General features: G+C 41.1%; 1 protein-coding gene across 1 annotated transcript in view; it reads right to left on the reverse strand.

The window, feature by feature from the left end:
- NDUFA1 (NADH:ubiquinone oxidoreductase subunit A1) overlaps positions 1 to 12,323 on the reverse strand; it is a 45,075-nt gene extending 32,752 nt beyond the window's left edge. The window contains exons 1-2 of the mRNA XM_060292595.2: positions 12,018 to 12,323; positions 938 to 1,003 (exon numbers count right to left, since the gene is read on the reverse strand). Of these exons, the coding sequence (XP_060148578.1) occupies positions 938 to 1,003; positions 12,018 to 12,110 (159 nt within the window). The 5' untranslated portion in view covers positions 12,111 to 12,323. The remainder of the gene's footprint in view (positions 1 to 937; positions 1,004 to 12,017) is intronic.
- Between the last annotated feature and the right edge of the window lie 154 nt (positions 12,324 to 12,477).

The raw sequence follows: 12,477 nt of genomic DNA on the forward strand, positions 1-12,477 counted from the left end.
AATTACTTCCTTTGTTTCTATGTGAAACTGAGTGGAATAGGGGAAGAATTTGGGGAATTAATTAGGCAAGCAATCTTCTGTTTTAATATTTAGGAAAAGAAATCCAAATAACTTTTTAAAATTGTGGCAGAAACTAATCTAAAATTATTTATGTTAACATCATCAAGATAAATTTTTTCTTTTTTCTTTTTTGGCCGTGCTGCACAGCTTTTGAGATCTCAGTTCCCCAACCAGGGACTGAACCCAGGCCACAGCAGTGAAAGCCTGGAATCCTAACCACTAGGCCACTAGGGAACTCCCAAGATAAATCTTTGCTATTTTGAATACCCTGTTCTTAGCTGGTGACTCTAGATGGTATCATTTTTTTTTAGGGAAGAAGTGGATTTATTTAGAGAGAAACACATTCCATAGACAGAATGCGGTTCGTCTCAAAAGGCAAGAATGACCCTGGGAGAAACACTCCACAGAGTGTGGGCCATTTTAGAAGACAAGAGGCCAGTGATTTCATTTTTTTTTTTTATTTGGCTGTGTTGGGTCTTCGTTTCTGTGCGTGGGCTTTCTCTAGTTGCGGCGAGCGGGAGCCACTCTTCATCGCTGTGCATGGGCCTCTCACTGTCGCGGCCTCTCTTGTTGCGGAGCACAGGCTCCAGACGCGCAGGCTCAGTAGCTGTGGCTCATGGGCTTAGTTGCTCTGCGGCATGTGGGATCCTCCCAGACCAGGGCTCGAACCCATGTCCCCTGCATTGGCAGGCAGATTCTCAACGACTGCGCCACCAGGGAAGCCCATCATTTTTAAACTCACTATTATTCATTACTCATATGATTAGCTGAACCACGGTTTAAAGTATTTGAAACAACCAAAAGGCAAAGGATTTCTAATGTCTATAAAGAGAAAACATGAACTACTGAAACCAAGCAGAACCCCGAGGGGCCTTACCTGGGACAGACCGCTCCATGTCCCTCGCATCTGTTTGCAGAAAAGCTTTAGCCTCCTAGGCCTTCCCTAGGGTAAATTTAATTAGAGAAGTGAGAAAATGCAGAAACAAAGGAAAGTAGTCAAGCAAGACAACATAATAATAGTTTATCCATAAAACAAAGTCAAGGACCTTTAGTTTCTCCTCAATGGCTAGAGATAATATCCTGAGCTACATCCTTGAGTTGTTTTGCAGATACTAAAACCGCCACCAATTGGAAAAAGTTAACTGCATGCTGACCACCAGCACTGAGACCCCAGACTGGCTGGAACCAGCAGGTTGATGATTGAGATTCCCAAAACATCACTCTGTTACCTCACCATCAACCAATCAGAATTGTGCATGAGCTGATCACACTCCCTCACACTGTCTTTAAAAACCCTTCCCTGAAAGCCATCAGGGACTTTGGGTCTTATAAGCATGAGCTGGCTATTCTCCTTGCTTGACCCTATGTTGGGCACCTTATAATAAACACTGTACTTTCCTTCACCACAATCCAGTGTCAGTAGATTGGCTTGACTGCATAGGGTGAGTGGACACAAGTTTGGTTCAGTAACACTATGAGATCTTTTAACATTAGAAGCTTTCTTTTGTCTTTGGAACATTGCCCTACTTGAAATTAGGAAAGTATTAATTTTGAACCATTTTCCCCCTTAGCCTTAGAAGTTTCTGCTTAGTAGCTGTTTACCATACATAGAGAAGAAACACTTCTGGTCATAACTTTTTTGTTTTCTTATATATTCGTCTTTGATGTCTTTTTCCCCTTTGGGGTTTTTTATAGCTCCAAATCCCTCGAACCTGAATTTCTATAAGTTCATTATTTCCCTTTCTAATTGTCCTCCTTTACTTCTCTATCTATAGAATGTGTTACTGTACTTGTTTAATATTTGACAAAATCTCTTCATATTTTTATAATATAAACATCGTTTTATTAACATTACTGTTGCATCTGAGAATTTACCAGTATTTTTAAGATAAAAGATAATTAATTTTTTCTAGGTTTGTTTTTTTTTTAAACTAGCAGCCTTGGAGATGTAATTTGGGTTCATGAATCAGCTGTATTACTTACTAACCATGTAATTTTGGATTTGAGTCACCAAAATATGTCTTAATTTCACCCACTGCAAAACAGTGAAGGCAATAGCAGCCACCTCATAGGGCTGGTGTGAGGGCTAAACAAGTTATTACACCTAATGTGCCCAGCACAGGGTAAAACTGAGCTTTTTTCACGATTGTTTCTGTTGTTGTGAGTCTGTAAGTCTTTTGTCTAAACATAATCTCACTCTCAGTACATAGGCTCTTTCTAAGTCCATATTAGAGAATATGATTAACTTGTAATTTTTGTTTGACTTTTATATCTTGTAAATTTATTCACCCGAGAAAATTATACATTTTCAGGATTTTAAACCGTATTTTATTTACTTACAAGTTCACATAAGTGTGGTATTCTCACTCAGAATCTAATGTCACTCCTCCAAGCCTCAGACACCAATTTTAAACTGAAAAAAAATTTTTTTAATTGAGAAATTCACCTTTGTTTCCCATGAAACTGAATTGCTTATGTCATATCTCCCATTACCTCTTGTTTTATGTCATCAGTACACATGGGGTATAGCTGGTTAACATCTTTTGTTATAATCCTTGACCAATGGGAAGGTACTTTAAATAATTATACTGTGTAATCCTCCTTTTTACATTGGAGTCCAAAGTTCTCAAACATATCTTTAACTTGGCTAATATATAAAGTAAACTATTATCCTTTCCTTTACAGATAACTTTAGAATCAGCAGGCACTTAAGTGGATTTTTTTTTTTTTGTACTTTACAAATTATCCAACTCCTTTTCTCATGTCTGCTTGGGATTTGGGTAATTTCAGAGCTGCTCTGGATCAAAAATTAATTAAAAACAACAACAAACACAACAGCATTTAAATGAAAGGCACTTTGATCTTGAAATTGGGTGTTAGTGTTATATTGCCCATTATGCTGGGTGGAGCTGAACATCGGGCAGTCCCACGTGATTCCCACAAGGAATTTTATTTGTGAAAGGAGTTAATACAAAAGGGGCAATACAACTTATAAAAAGCAGTCTGCTCAATGAAGGCCAGGGAAGAATTTTTAAAGTAAGGGTTTTTCTCTGTGTATGTGTAAACATTTTCTTTCTGCTTTTCTACGGTGGAGTCCCAACCATGATATTGCCAACTTGGGAAGCGGGAAGAAGGATCTTGGAGTGTACAATCAAATGCTGAGAATCAATGATGTAAGGAACTTTGAAGAGAGTTTCTCTCTCTCTCTCTCTCTCTGTCTCTCCTTTACTCGCCCCCTTAACTGGTGAAAAGGAGCCGTAACACCTCCGCACCTTGGTTTTGTTTTTTTAATTTTGCTTTGGAATAAATAATATATTAACATGGTGCAATAACCAAAAGGTTAAAAAGGCATACAGTAAAAAATAAACATATGAAAAGGTGCTCTACTGCACTAATCATCAGAAAAATGCAAAGTAAAACTACAATGAGCAACCACTACACACCCACCAGACATTAGCAAGTGTTGGGAAGGGTGTGAAGCAATTGGGACTCTCACACACTGTTGATAAGAGTGTAAATTGGTACAACCTCTTGGAAAACTCTTTGGCAGTGTCTAATAAAGTGGAGCATATGCTTACTCTGGGATCCAGCAATTCCACTCCTAGGTATGTATCCAACGTAAATGCATACATATGATCACCAAACAACACGTACTAGAATGTTCAGAGCAGCACCCCAAATATTGGAATAGATAAATAAAGTGTGGTAGATTCATTCAATGGAATATTATACAGCAACGAGAATGAACAATTCAAAGCTACATACGACAATATAAATGAATCTCATAGTCATAAAAGTTGAGAGAGGGAGTTCCCTGACGGTCTAGTGGTTAGGGTTCTGGGCTTTCACTGCCATGGCCCGGATTCAATCCCTGGTCAGAGAACTGAGATCCCACAAGCTGCATGGTGCAGCCTAAATAAATAAATAAATAAAAGTTGAGAGAAAGAAGCTCGGCATAAAAGAATACATGCTGTGTGATTCGATTTACATAAAGTTTAAAACAAGCAAAACTAATCAATCGTGTTAGAAGTTAGGATGGTGGTATTCTTGGTGGGGGAAGTGACTGAGCAGGAACGCCAACAGAGCATCTGGAATGCTGGCAATGTTCTACTTCTTGATCTCAGTGCTAGTTACATGAGTGTATTCACTCTGTGAAAATTCATCAAGCTATATGTTTATTATTTGTGCACTTATCTGTACGTGTTGTACTTTAAAATTTTAATTAAAAAGAAACTTCACAGGGCTTCCCTGGTGGCTTAGTGGTTAAGAATCTGCCTCGATATACTCCAGGGAAGATGGCAGAAGAGTAAGACGCGGAGATCACCTTCCTCTCCACAGATACACCAGAAATACATCTACACGTGGAACATCTCCTACAGAACACCTACTGAATGCTGGCAGAAGACCTCAGACCTCCCAAAAGGCAAGAAACTCCCCACGTACCTGGAAGAGGGGATTAAGAGCGCTGCTTAAAGGAGCTCCAGAGACGGGCGTGAGCCGCGGCTAAAAGCGCGGACCCCAGAGACGGGCGGGAGACGCTAAGGCTGCTGCTGCCGCCACCAAGAAGCCTGTGTGCGAGCACAGGTCACTATCCACACCCCCCTTCCGGGGAGCCTGTGCAGCCCGCCACTGCCAGGGTCCCGGGATCCAGGGACAACTCCCCCGGGAGGACACACGGCAGGCCTCAGGCTGGTGCAACGGCACACCATCATGCTGGCCTCTGCTGCCGCAGGCTCGCCCCGCACTCCGTGCCCCTCCCTCCCCCCGGTCTGAGTGAGTCAGAGCCCCCGAATCAGCTGCTCCTTTAACCCCGTCCTGTCTGAGCGAAGAACGGATGCCCTCAGGCGACCTACACACAGAGGCGGGCCAAATCCAAAGCTGAACCCCAGGACCAGAGCGAACAAAGAAGAGAAAGGGAAATCTCTCCCAGCAGCCTCAGAAGCAGTGGATTAAAGCTCCACAATCAACTTGATGTACCTGCATCTGTGGAATACATGAATAGACAACGAGTCATCCCAAATTGAGGAGGTGGGCTTCGAGAGCAAGAACTATGATTTTTTCCCCTTTTCCTCTTTTTGTGAGTGTGTATGTGTATGCTTCTGTGTGAGATTTTGTTTGTATAGCTTTGCTTCCACCATTTGTCCTAGGATTCTATCTGTCCGTTTTTTAAAAATTTTTTTTCTTAATAATTATTTTTTATTTTAATAACTTTATATTTTAATTTACTTTATCGTCTTTCTTTCTTTTTTCCTTCCTTCCCTCCTTCCTTCCTCCCTCCATCCCTCTGTCTCTCCCTCCCTCCCTCCTTTTTCTTTCTTTCCTTCTTTCCTTCATCCCTTCTTTCCTTCTTTCTTTCTTTCTTTCTTCCTTCGTTTCTTTCTTTCTTTCTACTTATAATTCTTTATACTTTTTCTTCCTTTTATTCTGAGCCATGTGGATGAAAGGCTCTTGGTGCTGCAGCCAGGAGTCACTGCTGTGCCTCTGAGGTGGGAGAGCCAACTTCAGAACACTGGTCCACAAGAGACCTCCCAGCTCCACATAATATCAAACGGCGAAAATCTCCCAGAGATCTCCATCTCAACGCCAGCACCCAACTTCACTCAACGACCAGCAAGCTACAGTGCTGGACCCCATGCCAAACAACTAGCAAGACAGGAACACAACCCCACCCATTAGCAGAGACGCTGCCTAAAATCATAAGTTCACAGACACCCCAAAACACACCACCAGACATGGACCTGCCCACCAGAAAGACAAGATCCAGCCTCATCCACCAGAGCACAGGCACTAGTCCCCTCCACCAGGAAGCCTACACAACCCACTGAACCAACCTTAGCCACTGGGGACAGACACCAAAAACAACGGGAACTACGAACCTGCAGCCTGCAAAAAGGAGACCCCAAACACAGTAAGTTAAGCAAAATGAGAAGACAGAAAAACACACAGCATGAAGGAGCAAGATAAAAACCCACCAGACCTAACAAATGAAGAGGAAACAGGCAGTCTACCTGAAAAAGAATTGAGAATAATGATAGTAAAGATGGTGCAAAATCTTGGAAATAGAATAGACAAAATGCAAGAAACATTTAACAAGGACCTAGAAGAACTAAAGATGAAACAATAAATGATGAACAACACAATAAATGAAATGAAAAATACTCTAGATGGGATCAATAGCAGAATAACTGAGGCAGAAGAACGGATAAGTGACCTGGAAGATAAAATAGTGGAAATAACTACTGCAGAGCAGAATAAAGAAAAAAGAATGAAAAGAACTGAGGACAGTCTCAGAGACCTCTGGGACAACAAACGCACGAACATTCGAATTATAGGGGTTCCAGAAGAAGAGAAAAAGAAAGGGACTGAGAAAATATTTGAAGAGATTATAGTTGAAACTTCCCTAATATGGGAAAGGAAATAGTTAATCAAGCCCAGGAAGCACAGAGAGTCCCATACAGGATAAATCCAAGGAGAAATACACCAAGACACATATTAATCAAACTATCAAAAATTAAATACAAAGAAAACATAATAAAAGCAGCAAGGGAAAAACAACAAATAACACACAAGGGAATCCCCATAAGGTTAACAGCTGATCTTTCAGCAGAAACTCTGCAAGCCAGAAGGGAGTGGCAGGACATATTTAAAGTGATGAAGGAGAAAAACCTACAACCAAGATTACTCTACCCAGCAAGGATCTCATTCAGATTTGATGGAGAAATTAAAACCTTTACAGACAAGCAAAAGCTGAGAGAGTTCAGCACCACCAAACCAGCTTTACAACAACAACAAAAAAAACTACAGGCCAATATCACTGATAAACATAGATGCAAAAATCCTCAACAAAATACTAGCAAACAGAATCCAACAGCATATTAAAAGGATCATACACCATGATCAAGTGGGGTTTATTCCAGGAATGGAAGGATTCTTCAATATACGCAAATCTATCAACGTGATAAACCATATTAACAAATTGAAGGAGAAAAACCATATGATCATCTCAATAGATGCAGAGAAAGCTTTTCACAAAATTCAACACCCATTTGTGATAAAAACCCTGCAGAAAGTAGGCACAGAGGGAACTTTCCTCAACATAATAAAGGCCATATATGACAAACCCACAGCCAACATCGTCCTCAATGGTGAAAAACTGAAAGCATTTCCACTAAGATCAGGAACAAGACAAGGTTGCCCACTCTCACCACTCTTATTCAACATAGTTTTGGAAGTTTTAGCCACAGCAATCAGAGAATAAAAGGAAATAAAAGGAATCCAAATTGGAAAAGAAGAAGTAAAGCTGTCACTGTTTGCAGATGACATGATACTATACATAGAGAATCCTAAAGATGCTACCAGAAAACTACTAGAGCTAATCAATGAACTTGGTAAAGTATCAGGATACAAAATTAATGCACAGAAATCTCTGGCATTCCTATACACTAATGATGAAAAATCTGAAAGTGAAATCAAGAAAACACTCCCATTTACCATTGCAACACAAAGAATAAAATATCTAGGAATAAACCTACCTAAGGAGACAAAAGACCTGTATACAGAAAATTATAAGACACTGATGAAAGAAATTAAAAATGATACAAATAGATGGAGAGATATACCATGTTCTTGGATTGTGAAAATGCAAATCAAAACTACAATGAGATATCATCTCACATCATCTCACAACAGTCAGAATGGCCATCATCAAAAAATCTAGAAACAATAAATGCTAGAGAGGGTGTGCAGAAAAGGGAACACTCTTGCTCTGCTGGTGGGAATGTGAATTGGTACAGCCACTATGGAGAACAGTATGGAGGTTCCTTAAAAAACTACAAATAGAACTACCATATGACCCAGCAATCCCACTACTGGGCATATACCCCGAGAAGACCATAATTCAAAAAGAGTCATGTACCAAAATGTTCATTGCAGCTCTATTTACAATAGCCCGGAGATGGAAACAACGTAAGCGCCCATCATCGGATGAATGGATAAAGAAGATGTGGCACATATATACAATGGAATATTACTCAGCCATAAAAAGAAACGAAATTGAGCTATTTGTAATGAGGTGGATAGACCTAGAGTCTGTCATACAGAGTGAAGTAAGTCAGAAAGAGAAAGACAAATACCGTATGCTAACACATATATATGGAATTTAAGAAAAAATAATGTCATGAAGAACCTAGGGGTAAGACAGGAATAAAGACACAGACCTACTAGAGAATGGACTTGAGGATATGGGGAGGGGGAAGGGTAAGCTGTGACAAAGCGAGAGAGAGGCAGGGACATATATACACTACCAAACGTAAGGTAGATAGCTAGTGGGAAGCAGCCGCATAGCACAGGGAGATCAGCTTGGTTCTTTGTGACCGCCTGGAGGGGTGGGATAGGGAGGGTGGGAGGGAGGGAGATGCAAGAGGGAAGAGATATGGGAACATATGTATATGTATAACTGGTTCACTTTGTTATACAGCAGAAACTAACACACCATTGTAAAGCAATTATACCCCAATAAAGATGTAAAAAAAAATTGTACTCCAATAAAGATGTTGAGAAATATATATATATAACCTGCATTTGCAAACAAATGCTTCAGAAGCAGTTAAAAAAAAAAAGAATCCGCCTCCCAACGCAGCGGACATGGGTTTGAGCCCTGGTCCAGGGCGATCCCACATGCTGCAGAGCAACTAAGCCCGTGCGCCACAACTACTGAGCCCACGTGCCACAACTACTGAAGCCCACGCACCTAAAGCCCGTGCTCTGCAACAAGAGAAGCCAATGCAATGAGAAGCCCGCACACCGCAAGGAAGAGTAGCCTCCACTTGCTGCAACTAAAGAAAGCCCGCGCGCAGCAACTAAGACCCAACGCAGCCAAAAATAAATTAATGAAAATGAAATTCCCTTAAAAAAAAAAAAAGAAACTTTACAGTGTGTGGTAGGCAAAATAATGCCCCCTTAAATTGTCTACACCCTAATCCCCAGAACCTGTGACTATGTTACATTATATGGCAATGGGAATTAAGGTTGCTAATCAGCTGACTTTAACATAAGGAGAGTATCCTGGATTATCCAGGTGGGCACAACGTAGTCACAGGGGTCCTTAAAAGTGGAAGGGGGAAGCAGAAGAGAGAGTGAAAGAGACATAGATGAAGATGGTCCGAGAGAGATGCTATATTTATTTATTTATTTGGCTATGATGGGTCTTAGCTGCAGCATGCAGGATCTTTAGTTGCTGCATGTGGGATCTAATTCCCCGACCAGGGATCGAACCCAGGCCCCCTACATTAGGAGCACGGAGTCTTAGCCACTTGACCACCAGGGAAGTCCCGAGAGATGCTATATTATTGGCTTTGAAGATGGAGGGAAGGGCCACAAGCTGAGGAATATGAACAACCTCAAGAATCTGGAAAAGACAAGGAACTAGAGTCTCTCCTAGAGCCTCCAGGGAGCAACTCAGTCCTGCCATCACCTCAGTTTTAGTCCAGTGAGACCTCTGTTGGACTTTTAACCTACAGAACTGTAAGATAATAAATTTGTGTTATTTTAACCCCCAAAATTTGTGGTAATTTGTTGCAGCAGTAATAGGAAACTAATACAGGCGTTGTGGGGAGTGATCAGGTGTTCAGTTTTGGACATGTTCAGAGAATCTGAATGTGTTAGACATCTAAGTGGAGATGTCAAATTAGGCAGTTGGATATATGTCTGGAATTCAGAGGAGATGTATGGACTGGTGATATAAATTTTGGAGTAGTCAGCGAAGAGAGAAAATCCACAAGAACAGATGAGACTAACAGAGGAGTGAGCGTAGATAGAAAAGGGGTCTAAGGACTGAGCCCTGGAACACCCAACTCTGATGACTGAAATACAGCAGTTGTTTAAAGCTAGCAAGCACTCCAAAACAGGCATACACCAAGATGTAAATGCAAAGCTAAGTAGGAGTTCAGAGGCAGATAGATACTTAAGCTAGGCTTGTACGAGTGGGCAGGTGCTGGAGGCAAGAGTGAGTAACAGATCCCAAATACAGGGAAATAGCCTTGGCAACAGGAATTAGGAACACAAGCATATGCTTGGCAACAGAAGTGAGACAGTTTAAGAACGGAGTCTGGATAATATATTCCAGACGTCAGCAAAAATGGGTCCTTGGCCCTGAGCCAGCTTTCTGCCTTGGGTTTCTATTGCATCCTTAACTTGGTTCCTGCCTGCTGGGGATGTCTGTGTCTCTCTCTGGCTTATCATTTGCCCTTCTCTCCCATTTCACCTCCTTTTTCCTTAATTGCACATAATAGAGATATACTATGCTCAATTGATACTAACACTTTTTTTCACATTTTAACACCTCTGAAATCAAGATACATCTTAAAATTGATAGTGTGTCATAGTTCAATTGGCAGCATTTTTTCTTTCTTTGTATATAAAATAATGGTTTTAGATTCGATGGTATCTTAAATTTGATGAAATACAAACGCTCTATCATTTAAAGCAATATTTTTCTTTTTATTGAGATATAGGCTTGGGTTGGGAAATATCTCTGCAAGTTATGCCTCACCAGGGAAATGTCAATTCTAATCACCCTGGGACAGCTTTTGGAGCTTTTTCTTTTTCTTGAAGCTGCTGCTCTTGCTGGCAGCAGCCTCTTCAGGTCCACTGCTGAGTGGCTCCTCCTTGGAAGAGAATTTCCTCTTTTTCTTTTCTTTTTTTTACATTTTCAGTACATTAAATTTACTCATAAAAACATTCTAAAATGTACAATTTTTCCTTTTTAACAAAGTATAATAAAACATTAAAAAAACCCAAATCAGAATACTTGACATTTACAAGAGAATTTCCTCTTTTTCTTGGGGACACTTGTTTCCTGCCTCTTTAGGGTCACTAATTGGTTCCTTTTTGGAGAAAGATTTCTTCCTCTTGTAAAGACTTCCACTGCCAGCTGTCTCTTCAAGATCACTACTAACCAGCTCCTCCACGGAAAAAGATTTTTCTTGGGTTTGGAGAAGGAGACAGATTCCATTCCATTCTCCTGAGGAGCCCCCTGGGGCTTTTGCTGAGCAATATTTTTCAAGTTTTGCATTTCTTTTAATCTGAGGGGCTGAATTTCAATAAAATATAATTTACATAAAATAATATTTGCCAATTTTAAGTGTACAATTCAATGAGTTTACACAAATGTCTGCAGTCATGCAACCACCACCACAATCATGATAAAGAGCATTTTTTATAATTCCAAAAAGTTCCCTGGAGCCCTTCTGCAGTCAATCCCTTCTCCCCACCCCCGACGCCCCCTGGCAATCATTGATCTGCTTTCTCTCACTATGGTTTTACCTTTTCTGGAATTTCATATCAATGAGATCATACAGCATGTATTCTCTTTGTGTCCTGATTCTTTCACTCAGCATAATCGTTTTGAGATTCACTCATGTGGATGGACGTATCGCTTCATTTTTATTGCTGAGTAGTATTTAGATCTATGGATGTGCCACATTTTGTTTATGCATTAGCCGGTTGACAGATATTTGGGTTGTTTCCAGTTTGGGGCTATTACAAATAATGCATAATTAGCCTTTTTAAAAGCGGGAAGGAGGGCAATCCCATCTAAAGCAAGTTGGGTTTTATTTTATTTTCTCCTCCCTGCGGGGCATCAGTACCATGATAGGTTCCTTTTACTTTTAAAAACGGTGATGAAAACAAATCTCATACATTTTGGTTATAATGATCCTTTAATGTCAGTGTTCTGTGCGTGTTTATTAAGTGTCTGAATCCTAATCAATATAAGGAAAAAAACCTCTAAAAACTCTGAAAGGACACTTCACAACCAATGATAGAAAATACAAGTCGTTCCCCTAGTGAGGTAAACTTTGGATAACATCGGGTTTATCTGAGGAAAACAAAGCCCGCAGAAAGTATCTTTAGATCTGAAAAACACTACACTTTCAAGATTAAGGATTCCATTTACTTACAAATAGGAACCCTGAAACACCTACGACTCCAGACCTCCCGGCCAGAAGCAGCGAGCCGGGGCTGCTCTTTCTTGCGATACGCGGGCTTTTCATTGCGGTGGCCTCTCCTGTTGCGGAGCACGGGCTCTAGGTGCGCGGGCTTCAATAGTTGTGGCGCGTGGGCTCAGTAGTTTTGGCTCGTGGGCTCTAGAGCGCAGGCTCAGTAGTTGTGGCACACGGGCTTAGTTACTCAGTGGCATGTGGGATCTTCCCAGACCAGGGCTCGATTCCGTGTCCCCTGTATTGGCAGGTGGATTCTTAACCACTGCGTCACCAGGGAAGCCCGAGTAAGTGCTTTGCATGCCGGGATTTGTAGTCCGTGAAATACTCGTCCCAGCCAAGATGGCGGAGCTGCTAATGACGTGCCCCGAGGGAGTCTGGGTCGCAAGGGGATTGGGCGGTGCGGGGATTCCGCGGGCGG

This window comes from Globicephala melas, chromosome X (assembly GCF_963455315.2).
Source record: "Globicephala melas chromosome X, mGloMel1.2, whole genome shotgun sequence".
NCBI lineage: Eukaryota > Metazoa > Chordata > Mammalia > Artiodactyla > Delphinidae > Globicephala > Globicephala melas.